The sequence below is a fragment of the Balearica regulorum genome, chromosome 22, assembly GCF_011004875.1.
Source record: "Balearica regulorum gibbericeps isolate bBalReg1 chromosome 22, bBalReg1.pri, whole genome shotgun sequence".
In the NCBI taxonomy this organism is placed as follows: domain Eukaryota; kingdom Metazoa; phylum Chordata; class Aves; order Gruiformes; family Gruidae; genus Balearica; species Balearica regulorum.
Window position 1 is genome coordinate 7,260,314 of NC_046205.1, and position 26,952 is coordinate 7,287,265.

General features: G+C 69.9%; 2 protein-coding genes across 11 annotated transcripts; both read right to left on the minus strand.

The window, feature by feature from the left end:
- PEF1 (penta-EF-hand domain containing 1) lies at positions 1–3,478 on the minus strand. The gene is made up of 5 exons (XM_075773900.1): positions 3,354–3,478; positions 3,026–3,209; positions 2,270–2,425; positions 1,572–1,715; positions 1–985 (listed from the first exon to the last, which is right to left on the minus strand). The coding sequence occupies exons 1-5, from the start codon at positions 3,468–3,470 to the stop codon at positions 756–758; spliced, it is 831 nt and encodes a 276-aa protein (XP_075630015.1). The 5' UTR covers positions 3,471–3,478; the 3' UTR covers positions 1–755.
- Positions 3,479–4,317: 839 nt separating this feature from the next.
- COL16A1 (collagen type XVI alpha 1 chain) lies at positions 4,318–26,589 on the minus strand. Of its 10 annotated transcripts, XM_075774294.1 has the most exons (71): positions 25,491–25,794; positions 25,255–25,367; positions 23,085–23,147; positions 22,822–22,939; positions 20,900–21,023; positions 20,536–20,811; positions 20,364–20,444; positions 19,954–20,085; positions 19,456–19,509; positions 18,456–18,491; positions 17,982–18,008; positions 17,741–17,803; positions 17,537–17,578; positions 17,410–17,454; positions 17,161–17,196; positions 16,951–17,013; positions 16,779–16,823; positions 16,604–16,699; positions 16,391–16,429; positions 16,061–16,105; positions 15,762–15,797; positions 15,455–15,571; positions 15,325–15,360; positions 15,171–15,206; positions 14,973–15,083; positions 14,836–14,880; positions 14,663–14,698; positions 14,493–14,546; positions 14,194–14,310; positions 14,085–14,120; positions 13,843–13,950; positions 13,610–13,732; positions 13,480–13,533; positions 13,368–13,409; positions 13,258–13,293; positions 12,980–13,033; positions 12,842–12,910; positions 12,666–12,719; positions 12,482–12,508; positions 12,339–12,404; positions 12,198–12,251; positions 12,049–12,102; positions 11,894–11,947; positions 11,751–11,795; positions 11,539–11,655; positions 11,070–11,105; positions 10,758–10,838; positions 10,576–10,620; positions 10,210–10,254; positions 8,905–8,958; positions 8,743–8,796; positions 8,313–8,366; positions 8,142–8,186; positions 7,974–8,027; positions 7,839–7,874; positions 7,482–7,544; positions 7,260–7,331; positions 7,092–7,145; positions 6,965–7,009; positions 6,683–6,727; positions 6,518–6,571; positions 6,384–6,437; positions 6,207–6,257; positions 5,953–6,042; positions 5,801–5,836; positions 5,641–5,685; positions 5,346–5,534; positions 5,198–5,264; positions 4,934–5,110; positions 4,772–4,849; positions 4,318–4,674 (listed from the first exon to the last, which is right to left on the minus strand). In XM_075774294.1, exons 1-71 carry the CDS (start codon positions 25,610–25,612, stop codon positions 4,472–4,474), a joined length of 5,028 nt encoding a protein of 1,675 aa, XP_075630409.1. In that variant the 5' UTR covers positions 25,613–25,794; the 3' UTR covers positions 4,318–4,471. The 10 variants fall into 10 exon arrangements, with proteins under 10 accessions (XP_075630409.1, XP_075630417.1, XP_075630410.1 ...); XM_075774302.1 differs by lacking the exons at positions 12,482–12,508; positions 25,491–25,794 and adding an exon at positions 26,429–26,589 and having other exon boundaries at positions 12,639–12,719; XM_075774295.1 differs by lacking the exon at positions 12,482–12,508 and having other exon boundaries at positions 4,772–4,840; positions 12,639–12,719; positions 25,491–25,796.
- Between the last annotated feature and the right edge of the window lie 363 nt (positions 26,590–26,952).

The following is a 26,952-nucleotide window of genomic DNA, read 5'->3' on the forward strand; positions in this document are numbered from 1 at the left end:
CCAGTGCACATCGCCTTTTATTCAAAAGCTGTAAAAATAAGCTCTAAACCGTTTGAGTTTGGCTTTGGCAGACAGAGACAAATCAAAACAGACATTGGCAACAAGGCGGGGGTCGATGATCCTGCGTGTGACGGCAGCAACACGGCCTCTTCCAGCAGCACGGAGAGAAACGGGGCTCAGACCCCCCCCAGGAAAGCCGGAGCGCTTCGAGCCCAGCCGAGAGGTTGGACGCGCTCCTGGCAAGGAAGGGCCATCTGCGAGGCAAGGAAGGACAATCTCTGCCGTCACTTGTGCCCTTCCTGCCGCTTTCGAAATGAAGGCTCAGCTCTTGGTCACCGGAGAATCCCCAAAAGCGTGCTGAGACGGGGCCGTTCCACTCCAGACATCACGCCAAGCAGAGGGACGGTGCAGATGGGGCTTAACTATGATTTTGTGTCTGGCGAGGGAAGGTCTAAGCACTCCCTGGGAGGCATGGCACAGGCTACTGGTTTGGCTGTCCCACCCCCCAGCATGGCCCCAGAACTGGGCTCCAGTTTGGTGTGGAGACACCCACTGCCATGAGTGGGGACAAGAAATCGAAGCCAGGAGGGTCCCAGCAGGGCTCGGGGCTCCTCAGGCACAGCAGGCTGGAAAGCCAGCCCGGGGGAACCGCTCGCTCTCCGAGAGGCTCGGCCACATCCAGGCGGGAGGCCGAGGATGGGTGCTGCTCCCACAGAGCCCCGCAGAGCCCCTGGCTGGCTCCCAGCCCTCGGGTGTCACATCATGCGAGTCACGACCATCGTGAGGAAGTCCTCGTAGCTCAGCCGCACGTTGCCCACCAGCCCCGTGTCCTTCTCGCGGAAGGCATCGGTCGTGCTCTGGAGCTGCATGCAGATCTGAATGAAGCGGTCGAGCTGGATGCTGGGGTTGGAGGATCGCTGGGCGTAGCGAGCCAGCAGGAGCTGGCTAAACTGGGGGCTCAGGTTATAGCCCATCTGGGAGAAAGCTGGGAGCGAGAAACACTCGGATTAAACCCTCCTGATGGGAGGAAGAGCGACTATGCCCTCCCTCCTGTCTGCCGGCACCCACCCCATCTCCCACCGCCCCGTGATATTCATTTCTGATGGCAGGCGTGCGTGGGCAGGGCTCTCCGGAGGGAGGTACCGAACCCAGGCCCGAATTCCAGTCGTTTTTCCCCTCCATCAGACACACACACCCAAGAGCTCCTCCCAGAAAACAGCCTTTAACCACAAACCATTGCGGGGGTGGGGGGGAGCATTTTGGGTTTCCTTCAGGAAGTTCATGCCACAGCTCTGCCGTGGCTCCTCATCTCCTGCCCCATGGGAAGGCTCAGCGCCAGCTCTGCCACGGCCGGTTTAGCCAGCCCAGTGTGCCCCAGCGCAGCAACAGGCGTGGACTGCAGCCACGGCTGCGTGGGAGGCACCGGGAGCTCAGAGACACCCAGCCCTGCTGCAGGGACAGCACGGGGAGGAGTCGCCAGGCCGGGCTGGAAATAAACACCAAGCAGAGCAGGACAGCGGTCCCCAGGGAGCTCGGTAAGGGCCAGGTTGGTGTCTCTGCCCCTCGCCCACCTTGCTGGAGCTCGTTGAAGCTGATGGAGCCTGACTGATCCCTGTCATACTGTTGGAAGAGGTTCTTCCACTGCTGGATGAAGCGCAGCAAGGCTGCGAAGCCGTACACATCTATGCGTCCTGACCTGGTCTTATCAAACATGTCTGGGGAGAAAAGAATGAAGAGCAGGAGCAGGGCAGTGAGAAGCAGAGCAAGGATACATTGCAGAAACTCCCACAGAGCTCAGAATCTGCACTGCATCTTCCTGGCACCCTGCTCCAGCCCCAAAAGCCCTCCCTCACCAGGACCGCAATCAACTGGGACCATTCAGTCCTAAGATGCCGATGGAAAACGGCACCAAAACTCACGCTGGGCTAAGCAGGGGAACGCCGTGACTCTGGCTCGCTACGGGAGCTCTCCCTCCCTTTGCTCCCCGGCTCTCTGGGAGTTGGGACTTGCTCAGCCTCACGTGGAGCTGGGTTCCCTTTCCCAAGCAGTGGTTTGGGCCCCTGACTCGTGTCCTCCACCAAAAGGGCACTTGGAGCTGCTCAGCTTGCCCAGCTCTCGCTCCAGAGAGCGCTTTCAGGCCAGCTGCCCAGGTAAGCCATGCTCAGGCAAGAGGGGAACGCAGGCTGGGCTGGGCTTCACCCCGACAGAGGCTCGACTCAGAGAGATCAGAAAAAAAAGCAGGGGGAGGGCAGGGAGAGCCCAGACTCACTTATCATCAGCAGGCAGGTCTCGTCGTTGAACGTCGACCAGTTGGAGTTGACCAGCGCCTGCTTCAGCTCCTTCACGGAGATGTACCCGCTGTGATCGGCATCAACCGCCTGGAACCAGGAGAAGGCCTCCGGGTCCACGCCTGGAGGGGCATTACCTGCGCGGGGAGAGGCCATCAGCAGCTCTCGCCTCCCTCAGAGGCCGCTGGCGGGTCTGTCCCCGGGGACGGCACACGGAGACGCAGCCAACACCCAGGGACCAGTCAGCGCTTCTGCTCTGAGCAGCTCTTTACAGCCGTACAACCCCGGGAAACCGGGTCAGCGAGGCCCAGGGCTTGGCCCGTAGCGCCTGGCAGCAGAACAAGGGAAGCGAATCGGACCCCTCGCGTAGCTCGGGACCCCGGAGCGAACCAGGGGGCTCCCGCCCCATAAACCTGGCAGCGCCGGGGGACGGATGCGCGGCTGTAAAGTTTTATTGCCGGTGCGCAGGGCTGCGGCCTCTTCGGCGCTTCCTCCTCCTCCAGATTTTAAAATGACAAACCGGGACTTTGCGATTTCGCTCGTACGGTGAGCTCAGCTGCGCTGGGCGAGGGTCAGCGGGCCAGCCCCCCCCCCGGCACGGAGGGGGCCGGGACACAGGCGGCACCGGGCTGGGGAACACCCCCCCACCCCCCCGACCCCGCACCTCTGTCCCGGGGCCCCCCAAGGGGTCGGGACCCGCCGCCGGACCGACCCCTCAGACTCGCGGCCGCACTCACCTCCGGGAGCCGCCCCGCCGTAGGGCCCGGGCTGGGGGCCGCCGTAGGGGCCAGGCTGTCCGTAGGGCCCTCCGGGAGCGGCGCCGCCTCCGTAGGGACCCCCGGGCGGGGGCTGTCCGTAGGGAGCCCCGGGGTAGGGGCCGGCCGGGGGCGCGCCGGGGGCCTGTCCTGCGCCGGGGAAACCCTGGGGAGGGGGCGGAGCCCGGTGTGCGGCCGGCACCGAGCACCGGGCACCGCCGGCACCGCCGGCACCGCCCCCCCCCCGGCCCCTCAGCCCCGCGCCCCCCGCCCCGCCCCCCCGCACCCCCCGGCCCCGCCGCGGCCCCACCTGCCCCGGGTACGCCGCCATGGCACCGCTACCGCTAGCGTCACGAGCGGCACGCCCGCCCATTGGCTGCGGCGCGTGACGGAGTAAAGGCTCCGCCCCCGAGGGGCGGTGCGTCATCTGGGCGGGGCCGTGACGCACAGGAAGGGCGCGCCCGGAGGCGGCTTAAGGCGGCAACGATCGCTGAGCGGAGCGGGGTGGGGCCCACCCGGTCCCGCAGGGTGTCCCCGGGAGCTGGCCCGGGATCGGGCGGGAGCAGGGGCGGGATCCCGCTGGAAAAGGGCCTGGGTCAGCCTGGAGTGGGCGCCGGGATCCCCCGGGAGCAGGGCTGGGATCAGGACTAGGATGTCCCCCCCGGATCAGGGGCCGGGGAGCCCTCAGGATCAGGACCCGGATCTGGACCTGGATGTCCCCCCGGGATCAGGGCCAGGATCCCCCCAGGATCAGGACTGGGATCCCCCCGGGATCAGGGCTGGGAACCCCTTGGGATCAGGGCCAGGATCAGAGCTGGGATCTCCCCAGGAACAGGGCTGGGATCAGGGCCGGGATCTCCCTGGGATCAGGGCTGGAATCTCCCCAGGATCAGGGCCGGGATGTCTCCCTGGGATCAGGGCTGGGATCTCCCCGGGATCAGGACCGGGATCCCCCCGGGAGGAGGGCCAGGATCTCCCAGGATCAGGACCAGGATGTCCCCTGCGATCAGGACCGGGATCCCCCCAGAAGCAAGGCCGGGATCTCCCCAGGATCAGGACTGGGATCCCCCTGGGAGCAGGGCCAGGATCCCCCCAGGATCAGGACCGGGATCCCCCCGGGAGGAGGGCCAGGATCTCCCCAGGATCAGGACCAGGATCCCCCCAGGGTCCCCCCATCAGGCCGGGGGTGGGAGGGGGCTCAGGGGTCCCCAGCCCCACGCACAGCCGAGGCGGAGATCCGGGCCGCAGCCGAGCGAGCAGGCGGGAGGCGTGGGGGCACCACACGGGTGTATTGGGCCGGGCAGGATCCACCTGCCCTCACGATCGCGACGGAGCTGTACAACACCCGCCCCCCCCGGGACAGCCACAGCCCCCGGCACAGCGGGGAAACGATATTAACAGCAAAGGCGGGGGGGCGCGGGGACCCCCTCAGCCGAAGGGGCCCTTGACGTTTTTGGGCTGGAAGAGGGGCTGCTCCAGGGGCATGGCGCCCAGGCACTCCGCCGGGCTGCAGTGTCCTGTCTTGCCCGGCTGGCCTGTGGCCCCCGGGGGGCCGGGGATGCCGGGGATGCCCTGCTGTCCCACGGGGCCCGGGGGACCCATCTTCCCATAGCCTGGTGGCCCTTGGGGACCTGCAAGAGACGGAGAGAGAGAGGGAGGTGGCAGGGTGCGGGGGTGGCAGCGAGCCCCATCACGGGGCTGGTGGCCACGGGGAGGGAGTGGGCTCACCTGGGGGTCCCGGGGGGCCGCTGTCCCCCATCACCCCCACGCCTTTCTCTCCTTTCTCTCCTTTGGCACCTGGCTCACCTGGAGGAGAGGTGGATGGAGTGACACCATGGCACAACCGCGGTGCTCAGGGACGCCGGGGATGCCCCAGGGAGCAGCACCTACCCCGCATGCCTGGCACGCCCTGCCGCCCCTCTCTGCCAATCTGCCCCGGCATTCCCGGGGAGCCGGGGGGTCCTGGCCGGCCGGGCAGCCCGTCCTTCCCTGGGGGACCGGGTCTCCCTGGGGATGCCACCATCTCCACGGGGAAGTGCAGCCGGGAGGTGTAGTACGCCATCCGCTCTGCGGGGAGAGGCGGCCACGCTCAGTGCCAGTGGGGACGAGGCGATGCCGGGGTGTGACCGGCCCTCGCGCCCACCACCCCGTTACCGTCAAACATCTTGCTCAGCTCCTGCCGGATGAACCTCTTGATCTCATCGTAATTCACCACGTCTCCCTGGGGGGACACACACGAGGGGCTATCGCCACCAGGACCCACAGGGGGACGGGGTCCCGCGACCCGGCCGCCCCTCCTCACCATCATCCCCGGAGGTCCCGGCAGCCCAGGGCTGCCTGCAGGTCCTGGGGAGCCAGGGGGGCCCCTCTCCCCCGTGGGCCCCCGCGGCCCCACGAGGCCCATGGAGCCGCTCTTCCCCGGCCCCCCGGGCATGCCGGCTCTGCCCTTCTCCCCAGGGTAGCCTCTCTCGCCAGGGGATCCAGCTTCGCCCTGCGGAGACGCAGAGATGCAGGGCTCAGCCCCAGCACCCCCGGCCCCGAGCAGGGCTGCAGGGTGCTGGGGTGGCCGCGGCGGCACGGCCGGGCTCTCCTCTCACCTTCTGGCCAGCTGGTCCTGCGGTGCCGGGCTTTCCTGGGGGGCCCTGGGGAGATACATAGGAGTGAGGTGGCAGGGCTGGGGACACCGTGGCCGGGCAGATGCCACGGTCCAGCCCTGGGTCCTGCCGGGCAGGCGAGCTGCAGAGCCCACGCTCGTACCTCTTTACCAACGGGTCCGTCTGGTCCCTGCTCCCCCTGCGAAATCAAAGCAGAGCAGCGTGAGATGGCAACCGGCACGGTGCCATTCGCGAGGTCCCCGCTGCACTGGGGTGCAGGGGTCTATGCCACCTCTCATGCCCTGCTGCACTCACCGGTGGTCCCGGGTGGCCCGGGGGTCCCGGCTGTCCTGGCATCCCTGGCAGACCTCGCTCCCCCGAGGAGCCCCGCTCACCCTTCAGCCCCTGCAGAGAGACAAGGAGGGAGCCGGGAGTGTCGGAGTCAGCGCAGGATGGGGACAGTGACCCCCAAACCTGCTCTCCATAGCACCCGTCCGGCCCCCTCCCGGCCCCCACATCCCGCTGCTGGGGCTGTGATGGGGCAGGGTCCAGCCCCAGGCAGTACTCACCACTCCAGCGAGACCAGCGGGACCCGGCTGCCCTGGGCTGCCGGGGGGGCCCTGGGGGCAGAGAGAGGGGTGTTAGCTGGGGGGGCTGTGGGCAATGCCCCCACTCCTGCACCGGAGGGAGGCCCTGCCGTGCTCCCCACCGCGGGCACCGTCCCAGTGCGCCGTGGTCCAACTTACGATGAGCCCCGGGGGTCCCTGCCGGCCTTGGGGTCCCATGGGTCCAGGGTCACCCTGGGGAAGGCAGCACGATGAGGGGTGTCACAGGGCCCATCCATCTCAGGGCTCCCACACCCAGCCACCCCCTCACTCACCTCCGCTCCCGGCCGGCCCGTGCTGCCTGGGGGGCCGGGTTTGCCGCAGTCACCCTGGAAGGAGGAAGGGACATGGTGGGCAGCGCAGCGCCTGGAGACCCTGGCCCAGGACTGAGGTCCCCAGGGTGTCACCACCGAGTGACCCCCAGTGCCACTGCCACTCACCTTTGGTCCCGGGAGACCTGGGTGCCCCGTCTTCCCCTTGAAGCCCTGGAGGGAGAAAAGAGCTGGGTGGGGGTCCTAGCTCCCATGAGCAGACCGAGGCAGGTGACCCTGACCCCATCCTGCAGTGCCGGGCCGGGGGGGATGCTCAACCACCCCCTCAGGCTCAGTGTCCCCAGGAGCACGCGGTGGGACGGTCCTGGCTCAGGGGACACCCGGTCCTGGCTGCAGGGACACACCAGGCACTGAGCACTTGTGGGGGTGACGAGGAAAGGTGTCACTCACCGGAGGACCCATCATCCCTGGTGGTCCGGGGGGACCAGGGTCACCCTGGAGAGAAAGAGACAGGGGTTGGGGGTGTCCTGGGGGGGTTGCAGGGTGGCTGTCATCCAGGAATGTCCTGGAGCCTCACCCGCAGCCCTGGCTTGCCATCCTTGCCATCCAGTCCTTCCAGGCCAGCGGGGCCCTGCGGGGACAAGGTGAGCCTGTCAGAGGGTGGTTTGCACCGAGGGGCTCTGGGGGGCCCTGAGACACCTGCTCTGGGCACCCCTGGGGAACGGTGGCATGGGGGGGGTCTTACCTGGATGCCCGGGGGTCCGGGGGGTCCGGGGGGCCCTGGCATCCCCGTGGGACCACGCATGCCCTCGCTGCCCTGCAAGAGCCACAGGGGGTCACGGGAGCCGCCGGGGCTGGGCACCCCTTGGCCACCCCACAGAGCAGGAGCCAAACCGGCCACCAGCCCCAGGGATGAGCGGTGCCACCACACGGCCGCGTCCCGGTGGCACTCAGCCACGGCACTCACCTTCTCGGCCGCAGGCCCCGGTGGCCCGGCTGGACCAACCTTCCCCGGGAAGCCGGGGGGCCCCTAAAGAGAAGAGGGGTGTTTAGTGAGGGGGGGTATCATGGCACAAGAGCCCAGCCCCACGTGGCCCGCTGCCATCTCCATACTCATTTTAATGGTTTTGCTCTGGGGCTGCTCTCCACACCCCACCCCAAGGATGTACCCGTGTCCCGCTGGTAGAAACCCCCATCCCCATCCCCGGCTGGTACCCGGCCCCGCGGGGACACGGGGACACACAGCTGGGGCCGGGCAGCATCTCCCGGGGACACCCCGCTGTGCTGGAGCACTACTCCCGGCTCCCCGGTGGGACATACTCACTGGCGGCCCCGGGAAGCCGGGCTGGCCCTGGAAACCCTGCAGAGAGACAAGAGTGAGCCGGACCCCAACGGCCGCATCCTGCCCGATGGGGGTCCCGGGGATCCCTGTCCCCACACGCCCCTCAGGGATGCTCACCTGGTCCCCCTTCTCGCCGGCGCTGCCCGGGAGCCCGCGCTCGCCCCTTGGCCCCTGCGGAGAGAGGGGTGAGGTGGGTGGGCAGTGCCTCGCTGCACCCACCGCCACCTCAGCTGCCCCCCCTCCCTCCCCACAGCCCCCCGGGAGCTGATCGCAGTGGGCACCTACCGCTGGCCCCGTGGGACCGGGGAGGCCGTCCAAGCCGGGGGGTCCCTGGGAAGGGGAGGAACGGGGTCAGATGGATGTGACTGTGAGGACCTCAGCCCCGGTGCCCATGGCGAGGGGGGCACCTGGGAGAGCCCCCACCCAGCCCCTGGAGCATGGCCCCCAGGGACTCACCAGTTCCCCTTTCTCCCCAGGGGGGCCCACGTAGCCTCGCTCGCCTTTGATGCCCTGGGGAAGGAAGGGAGGAGATGAAGACCCCGCGCAGGACAGGGGACGAGATGGGACATGGGGCACGGATGGGAGGTGGGGGGGACAGGTGGGGCATGGATGGGTACAGGGATGGATGGGGCACAGACAGGGCATGCACAGGGCACAGACGGATGGGGCACGGATGAGTGAGCAGACGGGCAATGGCTAGAGCACCGGGAATGTGTGGGATGGGACGGACGGGACAGGCATGAGCCCTGCAGGGACATGGCTCTCGGTGCCTGCTGGGGTCCCGCAACTGCCTGCCCCAGCAGCGTGGGGGTGCCCTGGGAGGGACGTGGGACACACGAGGTGGCTGGGGGCTGGCACGTGCTGCCCGGCTCCCGGCAGTACTCACGGGAAGGCCGGGGGGTCCCGTCGCGCCGGGGTAGCCGGGCTGCCCTGGAGGTCCCTGTGCAGGAGGAGGACGATGCTGAGCCACCTGCGATGCCCCAGCCAGGTGCCCAAAACCCACGGGGCACCGGTGTATCCCCCCATCCCCTCCTCCCACACCACTCACCGGCTCCCCTTTGGCTCCGGCAAGTCCGGCAGGGCCACGTTCCCCCTGGAGACCCTTCGGAGGGAGAAGAGAGGAGCTGCAGGGGGTCTCCTGTGGCCCCTGCCCGCTCTGTGCCCACCTGGCAGCACAGCCGGGCAGAGCGCAGGGGCCGAGGACCCGGGCACGGCCCACGGAGTCTGGGATCTCCACCAGCCCGCGCCGGCCCCAGCCTGCCCGGCACCTCCGGGCACCAGGGAGGACCCGCTCGGCACCCGGCTGGGCTCCCTCCACCCACGGTGCCAGCCACGTGCACCGGGCTCGGAGCCCGAGCGTGGCCAGGTACGCTCACACCCAGAGACAGGGCACTGCTGGGGCCTGCGGGCAGGACCCACAGGCAGCCCCGGTGCCACAGGGCCGTGGAGGGCTCAGCCCTGGGGGGCTGCGTGGGGTGCCCAGCTCCCGGCACCCCGGCCACTGCCCGGGACACGCTTCAGACCAGAGCTCCAGCCTGGTGCCACCCGCCACCTCCCCGTCCTCCCTGGCCGTGCCAGGCAGGGGTGACACAGGTGACAGCCGGGAGCCCCCGGGCCCCGTGTCACGGGACCGCTGGGACGGGTTAGTGGGGTGACGTGGTGCTGAGGCGGTGGGAGGCTGGACAGGACACACTAGCACACCGCAGAGCAACGACCCACAGAGACCCACACAGACCCACAGAGACCCACAGAGACCCACACAGACCGTGGTGTTACGGTGACATTAGTGGACGAGGGGACAGGAGCAGGACACGGCTGGCACGGGCCAGGAGGGCAGGATCCTCCGAGAGCCGCCGGCGCAGCCCCACCACCACCTCGTGCTAGAAGGCAGCACGGGTGGGAGCAGGAGGATGAAGATGAGGATGAAGACGAGGGGATGGGGATGAAGATGGAGATGAAGATGCCATCTGGTGCACCCAGCCCGCCCTGTGGGAGCTGTGATGAGCAGGTCCCCGGCACACCGAGAGCGGCTGAAGCGAGACAGTCCGGGGGCTGCGGCCATCCCTGGCTCACCCGGGTCTCACGGCGGTGAAGGGCCCCAACATGGGGCGAGGGGGCCGGCAAGTGCCAGCGCCAGGTCCCTGAGCTCAGGAAGAGCGTTCCCGAGCCCGCAGACCCCAGGTCTGCCGAGACCCCCTGCATGGGGATGGAGGAGGTGGAAATGGGAGGATGGAGATGGGGTGGAAGGGGAGGGGCGGCTGCGGCTGCTCCCAGGGGACACAGGGACGGGGGACACAGCCAAACCAAGCGGCAGCGACAGAGGGCACAGAGCAGAGCCGTGCTGGGTCCTTACGGGCAGTCCGGGTGCGCCAGGCGTGCCAGGAAAGCCTGGGGGGCCCTGAGGGGAGAAACAGGGAGGTCACAGCCTGGAGACAGCACCGGGAGCCTGGGCTGAGCCCTCGGGCCTCCCACCAAGCCGGGCTCCTGCTCCGTCTCCAGGCTGGCAGCGCCTTTGCTCCATCTCGACTTGCCGGGAGACAGCCGTGCCGTGCTGCACCTCCGCCTCGCCATGGCCCCGGCCCCCTGCCTATCATCGTGGCCTTGGGGCAGGGCGCTGGTCTCCCTTGGCGACTCGCAGTGGGGGGCTCCAAGCCCCCCAGGACCATAACATGATGCTCGTGCGGCCCAGCAGCCCCCCACCCAGGGCAGAGGTACTTACGATGGGCCCGGGTGGCCCCGGGGGTCCCCGCAGTCCCGGTGAGCCCTGGGGAGAGACGGCTGTGTCAGGCGTGACCACGGTGGGAGGACGGGGGCCTGGGCGCGCTCAGGCTCCGAGGGGATCCAAGGGACCACCTACGGCCCCCGCGGCCTCCAGGAAGGGCAAAGGAGGAGCGCACCCACCTGCTCGCCTCTCTCGCCGGGCATGCCCGGGGTGCCCGGCAGCCCAGGATCGCCCACGCAGTCCGGGTCAGGGCTGTCACCCTGCAGGGAGCGGGGACACGTCAGGAGCTGGGCACGGCTCTGCCCGCTGCCCACGGCCGAGCACTGCCAAGCCCCGCCAAGTGCCGCCCGAAGCAACCTCTGCCCCCCAAAGTCCCAGCTGCTCCCGCAACAGACCATCCCCGCAGCACCCTGGGGACCGGGGAGCCAGCCCGGGGTAGCAGCTCAGCTCCAGGGGCCGGGAGAGGGTGCTGGGTGGCACGGTTCACTCACCCGAGCCTCCTCCGCTCGCGGGAACTGGGCAAAGCACTGGAAGAAAACCCAGGAGTCACCTCGGGATCCCCCTGCAGGGATGCACTGGAGGAGCGACGGGGCACAGCGGGGCATGGAGCCCCGCATCCCGCACCCCTCAGGCACTCAGCACCCGCTGCTCCGGCCCGCACCGGCCCCTGCACAGGACAAGCCCGTCACCCTCCCCGAGGGCCCCATCCAGGCAGGTGGGAGCTGTGCATGGGAGTCTGCCTGCACGCCAGGCAGGACCAGCGTGCCCAGAGCGTGCCCAGAGCGTGCCCAGCCCTGCAAGTGCCTGCTGCTTTGCACGACTGCTGCTTTGCACGACTGCTGCTTTGCACGACTGCCACGCAAGCAGGCTCAGGTGCATCTCTGCACTTCACCCCAAGACCCAGCAGGACCAGGGGTTTTGGGGCACTGGGATTCCCACCCAGAGACAGGCAATACTCACACGGGCACAGCTCTCGCTGCCAGGGGCGCCCGGCATGCCCCCGTCCCCCTTCTCCCCCTTGACGCCGCTGGGCGGTTCGAAGGCTGCCTGCAGCTGGACGCAGTCCCCGCAGAGGGTCTGGGAGGAGGCGGGGAGTCAGGGGCACCCTCAGGTGCTCGGGGTCCCCCAGGCACGACCCACGGTGGGAAGGCACCCCGTCCCCACGCTCTCACCTTCAGCACCTCCATGTTCCTCTCAGCCATGACGGCCAGCGGCCCCTGGAAGAGAGGCAGGAGGGAAGGGGACGGTCCCTGTGCCGGGGGGAGCAGGACGGGCGGATGTGGGGGGACCTGCCACGGGCACAGCCGCTACCTACCAGGTCTCCGGCCGGCCCGGGCAGGCCCGGTAAACCATTGTGTCCTGGCATCCCCTAAAGCCGAGGAGAGAGCTTGAATGTCTCAGCCCTGCACTAAGCACTGGGCAGGATCGGTCCCCGCTCACCCGCTGCTGCTCCCGTCTCCCATTGCTCACCTGGCGGCCTGGGGCGCCTGGGGGACCGGGGGGGCCGGGGGCTCCGGGGGGACCCTGCAACACCCCAAAACACAAATGCAGAGAGGCGGGGGGGTGAGATGGTGGCAGGTGGGGGCCGGCGGGCACAGCGCAGCGGGGGCAGCACCCACCTGCGGGCCCGGCTGCGGCTGCCAGGACATCCCGGTCCACAGTCCTGGGGCTCCCTGGGGCCGAGAGAAGGGGAAGAGCATTCAGCGGGGGGGGGCAGGAAACAGAGCCGGGGGGTGCCCACGGGCACGCATGGTGCTTACCGGCATCCCGGCATAGCTGGGGTCCTGGCGGGCGCTGGGTGGGCAGGCACAGTCCCCGGGGTCTCCCTGCAGAGAGAGGAGGTGAGGGCAGGGCGGGCGGTGGGGTGGCACGGGGGTACGGCTCAACCCTGCCCCTGACTCACCTTCTCGCCCCGAGCACCCTTCTCCCCCTGCGAGGAGCAAAGCCAGAGATGTGCATTAGCAGGCGGCCCCCCAGCCCCCCCCGTGTCCCCCCACCCACGGCCGGGCGAGCACCGGGGCACGGCAGCTCAGCACCACGCTGCCAGCGCTCACAGGCACGGCCCCTCCACCACCCCCCGCACATACCGGCTGCCCGCTGGACCCAGGCACCCCGGGGAGCCCCCGCTGCCCTTCGGGGCCCTGTGAGGAAGAGGAGGGTGAGGAAGCTCCGCTCTGGGCTCAGACCGCGGCACGGTGGTTTTTAGGCAGAGTGAAGGGGCCGGGGGAGGATGGCGATGCCCATCCTGGAGGGCAGGACTCACCGGTGGCCCTGTGACGCTGGTCCCGGGTGGCCCAGGGGGTCCCACGGCACCTTTGGGCCCCGGAGATCCCTGCAGAGGAAGGACAGCAGGAGTGGGGGGCAGGGGGGGGGGAGGGAGGGCTGGGGGACGCTCCCTTACCTTGGCACCTTTCTCTGCCGCCATCCCCGGGGGTCCCTGGGGTCCGGGGGGGCCCTGGGGGCAGGAGAGGGTGTTAGCTCCCCCCGGCAGCCCCAGCCAGCCCCCCCCCCACCCACTGAGCCGTGGTGACAGCACTGTCCCTGGGGTGGTCTGTCCAGGACCCCACCACCTGCAGCGGGGGGCTGATGCTAGAGGGGCACGATCCCCCTGCTTGCAGGAATTGGGGGGCTGGCAGCTGCCCCATCTCCCAGGGCTCGGCAGCCCCAAATGCTACTTACGGGTGTCCCGGGTGGTCCGGTGCTCCCGGGCTCTCCCTGCCGAAAGCAAAGTGCGTGAGAGCCGGCAGGGCCGCCTGGCACGGCACGGCACAGGCACCCAGCACGCTCACCTGCGGTCCCGGCTGGCCGATCCCCCGCGGTCCCGGCTCACCCTAGGGAGACAGAGGGGCAGTGAGCGGCCCCGAAGCCCCCCCACGCCCAGCACCCCACGGCCCCGCTCACCTGCAGCCCCTTCAGCCCGGCGGGGCCCTGGACCCCCGGCAGTCCTGGCTTCCCCTAAAACACACCAGGGTCAGCCCCGAGGGCACGACGCCCCTGGGCACCCACAGCGCCGTGGGGAGGGGGCACTCACGGGTCTGCCCGGCTGGCCGATGCCCGGGGGGCCCTGGTCCCCTTTGGCCCCGGGTTTTCCCGGGATGCCGACCACATCCGAGAAGTCCCCATGCGGAGCGGGACTGGGCTCGCAGGCGTCTCCCTGCAGAGGAGGGAGCACAGGAAGGGAGGTTGGGATGGGTGAAGGATGGAGGGGGTGGGTGACACCGGGGTGATGGGATGCAGGTCCCCATACAAGTGCGGGGGTCTCACCTTCTCGCCTTTGGGGCCAGCCGGACCCCTGATGCCGGGCTCACCCGACAGCCCCGGGAGACCAGCCATGCCTGGGGTGCCTGGGTCCCCGGGGCTGCCTGCGTCCCCCTGGCAAAGAGAGGGGACAAGGCTGGCACGGGACGGGGGGGACACGGCACTCCCCCAGCCCCACAGCCTTGGGGGGTCGCAGCCCCCTCTGCCACCCCCAGCCCCTCCATAGCCCCCTCCCCAGCCCCTCTCACCTTCTGTCCCTTCTGGCCAGCGTCACCAGGTCTGCCCTGGGGAAATGGAGGCAGGGTCAGGCCAGAGCATCCCCCAAAACGGGCACCCTCGATCGGGGGGGACACTCACCGCTCTGCCCGGAGGGCCGTCCTGGCCCCTCTCCCCCGGCAGTCCAGGCACAGCCAGCACCGTCGCTGCCCCTTCCAGGGCCTGAGGCGTGGGAGGACACTGCCCGCACGGCTCGCCCTGTGGAGGGGACATCCCAGTGGCTTCGGGGGCCAGAGCACTGCAGGTGGGGGCCCGCAGCCCCCACTGCTCACCCCATCTCAGGGTTGTCCCATGCAATGAGTTGCACGGGTCTCAGCTGGGGAGGTTTCAGGGACGAGGCAGGGAGTGGGGTGCTGGGGGGTCCTCGTCGCAGGGCTCACCTTCTCTCCTTTGAGCCCCCGCACACCTGGATCGCCCTTGTCTCCCGGGAGCCCCTGCACCGAGAAGCCACGGCAGAGGTGAGACTACGGCCCCCAGAGCCCGGCTCCTGCACCCCTGGGCTCCCAGCACCCACCCTGAGCCCGCGCTGCCCACCTGTGCCCCCACTCACCGGTCTGCCTGTGGGTCCCTGCTGGCCACCATCCCCCTGAAAGAGCAGGGTCATGGTCATGGTCATGGTCAGGCCCCGGAGGAAGCCATCGCTTCCTGACCCTGTGGGGCGATGCAGCCGTTGCTGCTCCCTCAGGGGGTGCAGAAAGCGGGGTGGGTGTTGCAGCCACTCACCTTCTGGCCCTTGATGCCGGCCAGCCTGGGGAGCCCCGCTTCGCCCTGCCGAACACCCCGCGTGGTCACACACCCAGCCCCGCGCAGACAGGGTGCCCCTCCGGCGCAGGAGGGGGGGCTCAGCCCCGTGTACTCACCGGCAGCCCCGGCTGCAGCGGCGCCGGTGCCGGCTCACCCTCGAGCCCCTCGACGGGACCCCGCAGCAGTGCGGCGAGGACGCGGGCATCGCAGGACAGGCAGGAGTCCCCCTGTGAGGACAGGGAAAGGACACGGGTCGGGGTGCCGTGGGGGCTGCCCGCCAAGCGGGTAGGTGGGATGGAGGGACGGACACTCACCTTCTCCCCTTTCAGCCCGTGGATGCCGGGATCTCCCTGCGAAGGAAACAGAGGAGCTGGGCTGGGCACCGCCAGCGCGGGCTGGACGATGATCGGTGTCCCCCGGCTCCGGGTGGGGACCAGCCAGCCCATCCCTCGGCCCCGTGCCACCTACCCTGTCCCCTTTGGGTCCCGCAGGGCCGGGTCTGTCCTGGGGAGGGAGAAATGAAGAGGGAGCATTAGGGATGCAGAGATGAGATCCTGCTCCCCGCGCGCTCGCCCACAGCCCCCGGGTTCAGACTCACCGAGACCCCGTCCTTGCCGGGTGCTCCGGGCGCTCCCCTGGGTCCCGGCTTGCCAGGCAGGCCGGTGGCACTGACCATCCCCTCGGAGACGGTGGGACACACCTCGCACGGCTCGCCCTGCCCACGGGGACAGTGAGATGCAGCCCCGGGGAGGGGGGGTCCTGGGGGTGGCCCCGAGATGCCCCAAGCAGCCCCGAGCCCAGGGGACGGGCATCGCGGTGGAGCCACGCTGGCAGGGGCTGCCGTGGCCGTGGCACGGCGAGTTGTGGCACAGCCCCCCCACCAGGCCACCCGCCGCTGCACCCACCTTGTCTCCTTTTGGCCCCAGGATGCCGGGGGGTCCCTGTGGGAGGAAGGCGGGGGAAGGGGCTGCTTCAGGGAGCCCTGAGACGAAGGTTTGCCCTGGCAACGCCACCCAGCACCCCAACCCCTGCCACCAGCCGTGGCACGGCACGGTCCCAGCCCCAAACGAGGCCACCGGCTCTCCCAAACCCCTCTCAGCGCCTGGGCTCGGATCCCACCGCTGCTCCGGCCAAGCAGCCCCAACCCCGCGCCAGGAAACCCGTCCCTGACCCCGGGCTTTGGCTCCGGGCTCACGGTACTCACGGGCGTCCCAGGCGATCCTCCGGGTCCAGGAGCTCCCGAGCTGCCCTGGAGCCACAGATGGGAGAGCGTGAGCCCGGCAAGGGAGACAGCCACGGCCCTCAGCACCCTCAGCACCCTTCTCGCCCCAAGGGGGGTTTCCTGCCCCCCCAAACCGAGCCCTGGGCCACCCAGCTGGGGCTCGCCCCGCCAGCGGCACCACGAGCCAGTGCTGACTCAGCTGCGGCGGATCTGGCTCCGGCCAGGGATCCCCGGCACAACCCGCTGCCTGCTGCGCCGAGCTGCCCTCGGGCAGGACGGGGGGTGGTCGGGACCCCTTTGCCCCACACTCACCTTTTCTCCCTTCGGACCCGGGGGGCCGCCAGGGTTGCCCTGAAATGGGGAGAGGGTGGCATTAGCCCTGCCCAAGCACCCTGGCCAGCCAGCCCCATCGCAGAGCTCCGGGTGGCACCTTGCCCCCTCCCGCGGCGATGCCTCCCCCACAGCCACCGTGTGCCGAGCCGGGGCCGCTGCCCGAGCACAACCCCACGCCATGGGGGTCCTTACCGGCTTCCCTGGAAAGCCGATTCCCGGAGACCCCGGCTTCCCTGGGGGCCCCGGCTCACCGGCCAGCCCCTCGGGTCCCACGAGGCCGGGGTCACCCTGCAAGGCAAGGGAGGGTGCCGGTGCCGGCGCTGCCGCTGGGTGCCCCCACCCTCCCACCCCCTGAGCCCCCACCTACCTTCTGGCCCTTGGGGCCCACCACACAAATCTCTCCGGGCCGGCCCTGCCGGGAGGGGAGCAGGGTGTGAGGGCTCTGCACGTGCAGCGCCGTGCACGGCACAGGGCGGGCTGGTCCGGCTGCCGGACCCCACTGCCCTGGGGATGCCCGGGCACCACCCGGCACTACTCACATCGCGCCCCGGGCGCCCCGGCTTGCCCTGCAGTCCCCCGTCGCCCTTCTCACCCTTCTGGCCCTGCGGGACAGACGGACATCACCTGTGCCATCTCCCACGCTGCCCGGGATGGCACCGCCAGGTCCCGGCACCTCTGCCAGCATCCCGGGACCCACAGGGCAGTCGTCCCCACTGCAACGCCAGGGCCCACGGGTGGGCTGGGCTCACCTTCTGCCCGTCAGCGCCGGCTGCCCCCGGGAGCCCCTGCGTGGGAACAGCAAGGCAAAGTGGGTGCCCACGGGTGGGCTCGTGCAGAGCTTCCCTCCTCCCGCTCGCACTACTGCTCCTTCATCCCACCACCACCCGCCAAGCCACCTCCTCAGGGCCGGACCCCACGCCCCAACCTGGGGTACGATGAGATGGGGGGGAGCACCGCTGGGTCCCCACGCTGCGGCCCATCCGCCGAGCATCACTTACCACCTCTCCGCGCTGCCCCTTCTCACCCTGCGGCCCCTCGGCGCACTGGGGAGGAAGAGGAGGGAGCGGGGTGAGGGGGGGGCGGCAGACCCAGGGGGTGGTATGTGGAGGGTGGGGGGGGTCTCACCTGCACGGGGCTGCCGGGGTGGGTGCGCACGCAGTCAGCGCCCTGCGGGAGGGGGGAGGCAGCTCAGGGGCTCTGCCCACACCGGCCGTGGCTGGGGGGCCATGGGGGGCAGGAGCGCTCCCCAGGACAGCGGGACCCCCGTGTGTTGGGGACCCCTGCAGGGAGCAGCCCCGCAGCAGGGGGGTCCCCGCTCAGGACACTCACGCGGTCGCCTTTCTCCCCTTTGCTGCCGGCGGTGCCGGGCAGGCCGCGCTCACCCTTCCCACCCTGCAAGAGAGGGGAGGTGCGGGTGACGAGACGGGAACGGGTGTCCCCGTGCCCAGACGTGCGCCCACAGCGGGGCCCACGGCTCCCGGGCAGGGATGCTCTGGGCACAGCCGAGGGTTTGCGTGGCCACATCCCCGCCGGAGCTGGGCTCTGTGTGTCCTGGGGGTGACAAACGTACCTTTGGACCTGGGGGACCGAGCGTGACCTAGGGATGGAGGAGATGGGTGTCCCGCGGCGCCCAGAGCCCCACGAGGGCATGCTGCCCCCAAACAGCAGCAGCAGAGCCTCGTCCCTGCCGTGGTCCCCGTCCTCCCAACACCCTGTCCCCAAGCGCCACCCCGGGAGCCCCATGGGGCACACGGGGTCCCAGACACCCACTATCCCCCCAGCATCAGCCCCACGCCTCCAGGCAGAGGTTGCCATAGGAATGGGGCCACATCTGGAAGGGATCAGAGACTTTCCCCGCAGCCAGATGTTGCCAGGCGCCAGGCCAGGAGGAGCTGCGGGTCGTGGGGGGCTGGCGGCGATGGCAGAGCTGCAGGTGACACCCCCAGGCCAGCACCCCGGTGGCTTTTGCCAGCCCCAGCAGACGGGTCGGGGTTCCCACCTCCTCCCGCCGGCACAGCCCGGTGCTGCCCGGCACCACACTCACGTTTGCCGAGGCCGCCTGTGGTGAGCAGGGTGGGCACTGGAAGAGACAGGGATGGCGGTTTGCACCAGCTCCACGCGCTGCCCGTGACACCCAAAACCCTACAGCACCCGTAACCCCGCAGCCACTGCCCCGTGCCCCTGGGCACCCCAAACCCACGGGGCTCACCCAGCAGCATCTCTCCCCGCCAGCCCTGGGGTGAGCACGGGGGGATGCCCAGGGCGGAGAAGGGAAAAGCCAGGAGGATGTTTCCCCCCGCTGCGTCCCCGGGGAGGAGAGCAGAGCGGCTGGTCTGGCACCCGGCTCTCCCTGCGGCTTTGTGGCTTGACCGCAGCTCCTCCGGGCCAAACCAGATGCTCCAGCGTGCTCCCACGGGCCCGGGGCCGGGCAGGACGGGGCTGCAAACACCCCGTGCCCGAGGCCGAGCGCAGCCCCCAGGCTCCCGTCCCCCAGCTGGGGCCAGCCCCACACCTCACCCCCTCGCTGCGTGTCCCCGGCTGCCCGGGGGGGCCCTGTCACCCTGCGACGAAGTGACACGGAGCAGAGGGTGAAAAGAAAAGCCAGGCAGGCTCGTAGCCCCTGCAGCGCCATGCCCCCCACCCCACGCTGTGGGACCCCGTCTGCACCCTGGGGATCCCCAGCAGGATCGGGGGGACGGGGCCATGCAGGGATGGGCACAGAGCATGCTGGAGACGCCTCTCAGCTCCGGCAGCGCTCCGGAGACGCTCGGAAGGAACAAAGAGGCCCTTGGCCGTGGCTGGGATCGCTCCAGCAGCGGCAGAGAGTTGAGTGGGGCCTCAATTCCTGCTCGGGGGAGCAGAGCAGCCGCTTCTGCGGGCGTTCCTGCAGCTCTGGCAGCGGCAGAAAGTTCCCAAACGGAGCACGGACAGACCCAGCCCAGGGCGCAGAAGGGCCCAGGCACCGGCAGGAGGAAGGGGAAGGGAGCAAGGCATGCCAGGGCTGGTGCAGCTGGGCTGGGACACCCTCTCCCACCTCCCCTCACCTTCTCCCCGTGATCTCCCTTCAGGCCCGTCCTCCTCGAGGTCTTTGTCAGCTCCTGTGGAGAGAGCAGAGCACCCATGGGTGCTGCGTGCCTACGCACCCCTGGGCAATACCTCCCCACGCACCCTGTATTATGCTGCCTGTGCACCCCCAGGTGCTACCTCCCATGCACCCCCAGGTTATCCTGCCTGGGGCACCCATGGGTGCAACCTGCCGGCGGCTCAGTCGGTGCAGACGGGCGGTGGGGCTGCAGGAGCCCTTCCCCCCTCGCTCGCCCGCATCTGGCCGCCACCAGCTCCCTCCCTCCCCTCGCACCGAGCCTGGTGCGGTGGAAAATGTGAGGCAGGGCTTTTCCAGGGGCCGAATCAACGTGGCTGCAGGCTCGGCAGCATCAGGCACCCGGTGCGGTGGCTGAGCGCTGCCCACCCCACGGGGCCGGGAGCATCCCGTGCCGGGATGGGGAGCGGTGCCAGGCTGCCGGAGGGATGCGGGAGCTCACCGCGCCCAGCGGCTCCTCCAGGCAGAAGCAGCGGGTGTACACCCGGCCCTCGGGCTGCGGCGAGATCTCGATGAGGTTGCTGCTCTGCATCAGCTCTGCTTGCCGACGGGTCTTGGGTGCTTCTGTGAGGCACTGCCAGGAGAGAGGGGGGTCATGGGGGGCTGTCGGGACGAGAGCTGGCAGCCCCAGCCCTGCCTGAGCACCCAGTGCAGTTCAGGAGAGGGATGCATCCTGCGCGGAGAGGGGCTGGCGGAGCGCTGCCCTGCATCCCCAGCCACCACGAGCAGGAGAGCTCTGGTTAAGAGACCTGCCCTTGCTGTGCCTCAGTTTCCCCTCTGGGGAAAGCCCTGACCATGCCGGGCAATGCCAGGGCCTGGCTGGGGCCGGGCTGGGGGCTCAGGGGCACTCACCCCGCTGGCCGAGATCTCGCAGCACCCCTCCTGCTTGGCCAGCTCGGCGTCGCAGTAGATCTGAGCTTGCTGGATGTCGAACTGCAGCGGGAAGGGGGCAGCGGGTCAGGGGCAGGCAGGGACGGATCCTGCACCGCAGGCAGAGCGTGCCCACACCCCCACGGGGACTCACCCGGACAGGGGTGCCACGCACGGCGTCCAGCCCCAGGAAGGCATTGCCCTCTGGGGCCAGTGCCCGCCGGGGTGCCAGCGGCTTGGAGGAGATGGAGGCGCAGTCGAGGTGGATGGAGACGGCGCGGCTCTGCACGGCCACCACCACCTTGTGCCACCGCCCGTCGAAGAGGGACGCCACGGCCTTCCCCATGAAGACGGCGCTGACGAACGTGGTCCCCGGCGCCCTGGCCTGAAACTCCAGGCTCTTCTCGGGGCCGTGCACAGCCAGGGAGAGCTGGGCAGAGAGGGGACAACGCCGCGCTCGGGGATGGCTCCTGGCTGTCCCCTCGCCGCCGGTGCGTCCCGCCGCCCCGGGACCGTACCTGGGGGTATCCCTGCCGGTCGGTGACCTGGAAGAGGTACCAGTGCTCCCCGGTGCTGTTCTTCTTCAGCAGCAAGGTGAGGACGAGGGTGAAGGCGGGGGGCAGCCCGTGGGGAAACACCTGCCTGAGGGGACAGGCGTCAGGGGCGGCCGGACCCTGCCCCGAGCTCTGGCGCTGGCGTTTGCACCGAGGCCAGCAGCACCACCAGCCCCACCAGCCCCCCACAGACGGCACCCGCTGGCGGCATCACCCCAACGGCCCCCGTGGGTCCCGCCAGGGTCTGTCCCCATCGGTGGCACCGCGGATGCCATCGGGGCGGATCCAGCCCCGGCCCCACGCAGCAGCGCCTGGACCTGGAGCTGTTTGTGTCTCGGCTGGACGCGCGGGCTGTGGCTGCCGGAGACGCCAGCACTTATGCAACAGGAGCTGAACACGAGGCAGACGGTAGAGACTCTTCCTCCCGTCCTGGCGCAGCACGAGGAGCTCGGACCGTCCCCCCCAAAGCGCAGCCCCGCATCCCTCACACCAGCTGGGCACGCACGCAGCGGAGGGGACCGAGCATCCCCGTGCAGGCGGACAGCAGAGCATACTCCAGGCACCCCCAGCCCCCGTCCCCATCCCTGCCCCAGGGCACAGCCACCGTCTCCACCGCGCACCCCCAAGCACGGCCCTCCTGGGGCGCCTGCAGCACCTGGGGCCACACACCCATCACCACGGTATTTAATTTTGTCCCCGGGCAGCCGGGAAACACGTCCCTGACCCCGTGGGCTCCGCAGGACGGATGCTCCCACGCAGGCGGTGGGCAGCCCAGTTCCCCCTCGCACGGCGGGGAGCAGGGCAGCAATTCCCCGGCAGGACCGTGCCCAGCTCACCCGCAGCCCACTCAACCGCTGGAAATATTCACTTCGGACTCCGCTCTGCTCCCAGCCTCGGCTTCCCCACGCCAGCGATTTTCCAAGCCACCGCTCTGGAGCTGGACCAAGGCACGGGGAGCGGGCCAGACCCGGCAGCCCCCTCTGCTCTCTGTGGGGCACGGGGCCACCCTCACTGGGCACCAAGGAGGGCAGCCAGGGTGGAGGGACACCCATGGGTGCCCACCTGGAGCTCACGACCTGGCTCCCAGGGCCACCCCCACGCCGAGCACTCCACAGGGCTGGCTCTGGGCTGCCGCAGGCACCCGGCCAAGAGCAACACCAGCCTGGAGCATCTGCCATCTCAAAGCCATCTAAGGACTTGGCCACCCAGGTCAGGAGCCAAGGCTGGGTCTCCTTCGCCCTCAGGAGAGCCCCGCGCCCGGCATAGCTGCGTGCCAACCCCGGGGCGATGTGGGGACAGGCGGGCTGGAGGAGGAAGGCGTGCAAACCGCAGCAGCTTCCTCCAGGAACAGCTCCCGAGGACGTGGACCTGCTCCCACCTTGCCACGCTGCGGCATCCCTGCCAGCCCCGGCACGGTGGCGAGCGCCGGCCTCGGGCATGGCCGGGCAGGATGTGCTGGAGACAGCGGGGCCAAGGGCTGGTCCCCGTGTGCCTCCCCCAGCAGACTCCTGTGGCCCCAGCGAACCCAGCAGCGCCTGCTCAGAGCTGTGCAACGCTTTGAGCTTGTCTAGACCCCGGCGAGCGCCTGCCAAGCTGGGGAGAGCAGACACAGAGCAGCCACAGAGCCGCGGTTGCATAAGGGCTGGCCACGACCCAGCCGAGCCGCTGCAGCCCATGATTTACTTTCTAGGAGGAAGGTGGCTCGGGCAGTCCCGGGACCGCACCGCCGGCACCTCGGCATGCCCGCGGGTGCTGCAGAGCTGCCTGACCTCTCCAGCACGCGTTAAGGACAAAGCCTAACGAGCTTCGCCCGGGCCTCATCCTTAAAACGCGTGGGGACGGTGGCTGGCGGTGCTTTGACCACCCCGCGAGCCGCCCGCACTCACTGCGTGGGCTGGACCAGCGGCACGGCGCCCAGCCGCAGGACCACCGGCCCCCTCGGGTTGCGGACTTTCTTGATGGAGGAGATCTTCAGCAGGTCAAACCTTTTAATCAGGTTAAAACCTGCAGGACAGAGCGGAGGAGGTGAGACCTGGCCCTGGCACAGCTGCCGAAGGCTGACGGTCTCCAGGCAGGGCGCGGAGCCCGTCCCCGTGGAGTCGGGGCTGCGCGGAGCCCCCGTATGTGGGGCAAGAGGGGCTTTCCTTACCTGTTGTGTTCTCATACTTGTCCCCAACCAGATCCTCATCCCAGAGCTGCGGGCACGGCTCCCCTGCAAGGTAAATCAGCACATCACCGCGGCGTCCCCGAGGGCAGGGGGAGGCTGTACAAGCAGGGTCAGACCGTGCGGAGCCCCCCCAAGCCTCGGGGGTCTTGGGGTGCTGCTGGGAGCTTGCCCCAGCCCCCCAAGGCCACTGGCAGCCGCAGGGCAGCGCAGATCCAGCAAACAGGGCTCCCACGGCAGCGCCGGCTCCTTGCAAACAGCCCACCGGGAGCGAAGCAGCAGGTTTGGAAGGGACGGAGGGTGAGCTCAGAGCTGGCCCCGGCCGCCGCCCAGCAAGTTCACCAGGTGAAATGCTTTTCCCAGTTGCTGCGTGTTTTGCCTCAAAACAGCCCTGCGGCTGGAATCGGCATCAGGAGACTCGGACGGGTGCCACGGACACCCAAGGCGGGAAGATGGTGCCCAGAGCTGCCCGCTGGCCTTCCTGTCCCATCCCGGTGACATCTTCAGACCTGGTGTCCCCAGGGGACACGCACGAGGGCCGGGCCGGGGGGACGGCACGAGGCTGAGGCGCAGGAAATGCCGTGTCAGTCGTGATCACGGGGATTCTGGTGCTGTTTGCAACTGTGCTGATATATTATTGCTTTAGCGGCATCAATCCACCTCCGCTGGATGCTACCAGATGTTGGGAGGCGCAAGATGGAGGAGGAAACAAGGGGGTATTGAAGGAGGAATCTGTTTTGTCTCCATGCACACACCAGCCCTGAAGCAGGGGTGGCCCTCGACAACGCACCCGGCTCTTCCCCGGCCCTCAGCCCTTCCTGGGGGGCGGCTCTGGCCCCTGCGACCCCGGCTGACCACCTCTGCCTCTGCCCGAGAGCTGGGCACCACCATGGCACTTCTCCCCCAGGCCGCCCACTCGCTCGCACACGGCCAGCAGCAGCGCAGGGAGCTGCCCCTCGCCCACAGGCCCCCCGGCACGGCGGCAGCAGCGGGGGCTGTGGTATCGGAGCCGGCCCCACAGGCACATGTCGCGGCCGGGGCAGAGCTCTCTCCCTCCCGACGGCGGTGAGATCATCCGCAGCAGGGCAGGGGGTGGAAAGCAAAGCATAAATCACCCCGAGTGCAATCTGCTTTGAAGCTTCTCCCGGCCCCAGCGCTGCACTGAAGGGAAAACCTCGTCTCCCCAACCCTCGCTTCCCTGGCGAAGGGCCCGGAGCCAGGAGGCCGTGCCACGCGGGGCAGTGGGTGCCGGTGCCGGCCGCAGGGTCCCTTGCACAAGTGAAGCTGGGCACCCCTGGGCCCCCCCGGGACGAGCCACCGCTCCACCCCCGCAATGACTGATGCAATCGCGGCTTCGCTGCCAGTGGCTCCTCCCCATCATCCGCCTCGAGCTCACCCCCAAGCCACGGCCGGCCCCATGCTTAGACCCACACACAGCGGCCCCGCAGCCAGGGACACCTCGGCCGGGACCCCCACGGGCTCAGTCACCATCCCCCTGTCCCCAGCTGCATGGTGACAGCCCTGAGCCCTCCACCGCTGGCTCGCACCATGGCCAAACCTCTTCACACCTCGCAGCCAGAAGCCAAAACCCCCTCCGGAGCTCTGTGCATCCTCACCGCTGCCCCGAGTGGTCCTGGCTCACGTACAGAGCAGCCCCCACTTGCTCCCGCCCGGACCCGGCACCCGCACGTGCTGCCGGACGGCACTACCTTTGCCGCCAGCTGGCAGCAAGCGCCCCGCGGCCGGAGCGCGGCCAAGCCTGCTCCTTCCACGAGCACGGCCTGGACTGTGGGGCGTTCCTAATGCTCAGCCGTTGCGGGGGCGATGGCGGGGTGTCCCCGGGCTGGCTCCCCGCAGCAGGGCTTGCTCGGCTCTCCCTGGCGCCCTGCCTGCACGGGATGCTGAGCAAAGCCCCACAGCCCCGACAGCCAGCATTCAGCAGGGAGCTGATGTCCGCAGCTGCTGCTCCAGCCACCAGCGTGCCCTGCACGCGGTCCCGGCACGTGGGGACCTGGCACGGCTCGTGGTGTCCCCCGGCCACCTCTGCCCTGCGATCCCTGGGTCAGACCTAGCCCCCCGCTCCTCTCCCCAGGGACAGGCAGGGAGGGGGTCACTCCCATGCAGACCCCGAGCCCTGGCTCCCGGTGCCCCTTACCTTCTGCCGGCGGCAGCTCCGTCCCCTCGCAGGCACTGACAAGCCCCGCGAGCGCGAGGGCCCAGAGACCCCTCATAGTGCCCACGGCAGCGGCTTGGGGCCAACGCGGCTGACTGCAAGGGAGAGAGATCAGGCAGCAGCGGGGCAGGCACGTGGGGGGCACCGGCCCCCGCCCTGCGAGCTCGCCCACGCTGGGACGCAGCCAGCACAGCCACCAGCACGGAATTGATGCTGACCCGCTCGGCCATGGCTTGGGCAGCTTTTGGGGGTCAGTGTGGGCCCCCCCATCCGCTGCTGGATCCCCCGTCTGCTCCGCACCCAGCCCAAGCACACAGGGCAAGCCCCAGCATCCCGGCATTCACGGGTTCAGTCCAGATTTACTCCAAACATCCGGAAACGCGGAGGCTGGGGTGCCCCAGAGCAAACCCCGGTGCCTCCTGCACGCCCCCCCCCCCCCCCCGGGAAGGTCTCGCTCCCTCCTGTTCTATCTCCCGGTCCCGTTTGGATCCTGGGGTGGGCTGAGTCCCTTCAGGTCACTCCAACCTGGCCTCCCTCCTGCCTGCTTCCTGCCACGAGGCAAGGCAGGGCTGCAGGCAGGGCTGCAGGCAGGGCTGCAGGCAGCAGGAGCCGGGCGTTGTGACAGACCGGACGCGCTCGGCTCCACTCGCAAGAGCGGGACGTGCATCCCTGCGGCTCCGTCCCCACGCACAGCGCTGGGGGACCCTTGCGAGCAGCGGCCCTGCCTCTGCCCTGCCTCTGCCCTGCCTGCACTCAGCTCGCCCTGCCTGCACTCAGCTCGCCCTGCCTGCACTCAGCTCGCCCGCACCCCCCAGCTCTTCCCTTCCTGCGCCCCAGCTCCCCCGTCCCGAACCCCCTGCGCAGCCCCTGCACCTCCCGGCTGGCCTGGCCCGGCCCCCCCCGGCCCTGCACCCCCCCAGGCACCCCCCTGCCCCCCACCCCGCTCCCCGCCTGCCCCCCCGCTTTCCTACCCCCGCACCCTCCGCACCGGCGGGTCCCCGCGGCTCCGGGACGCCACCCCCGGCCGGCGCGCCCCGGGGCGGTGATTCATTACGGTTAATTAGGGGGAACCCCCCGCTCCGCGTCCGCCCGGCGGCGGGGCCGGGCTCTACCCCGCTCCCCGTGCCCGGGGCCGCAGGGCGGGACCGGGACTCACCTGCGCTCGGCGGGGCCCGGGGCTGGCGGGGAGGGAGCGGGCAACGCCGCGGGTCCGGCCGGTCCGGGGCGGTGGGAGCTCCGCGGGACACCGGGAACTCCGCCGCGCCGCCCCCGCCGCCTTCCCCGCCTCCCTCCGGGGGGGCCCCGAGCCTCTCCCCCCCCCCGGCGGCTGCCCGCCCTCCGCCTCCCCAAGCCGGGGGGGCCCGAGCCGCCGCCCGCCGTCACCGAGCCGCCCTCCCCCACCTCCTCCTGCCTCCCCCCGCCCCGGGCGCCTCCTCCGGCAGCGCCCTCCCCACCCCGCCTTCCCCCTCCCCCGGGGCTGGATGCCCACCCGGAGCAGGGGACCCCCTGCGAGGGGGCGAATGGGCGCCCCGATCCCCGGGAGGGGTGGGAACCCCATCCCCTGGCTGCCATTCCTGTGGAGCAGCTCTTCCTCCCCCCAGGGACCAGAGGGGACCCAGGTGCTGGCGCTGGTGACAGCATCGCTGGCCGGAACGGTTGCCACTACGGGGAGGAAGGTGT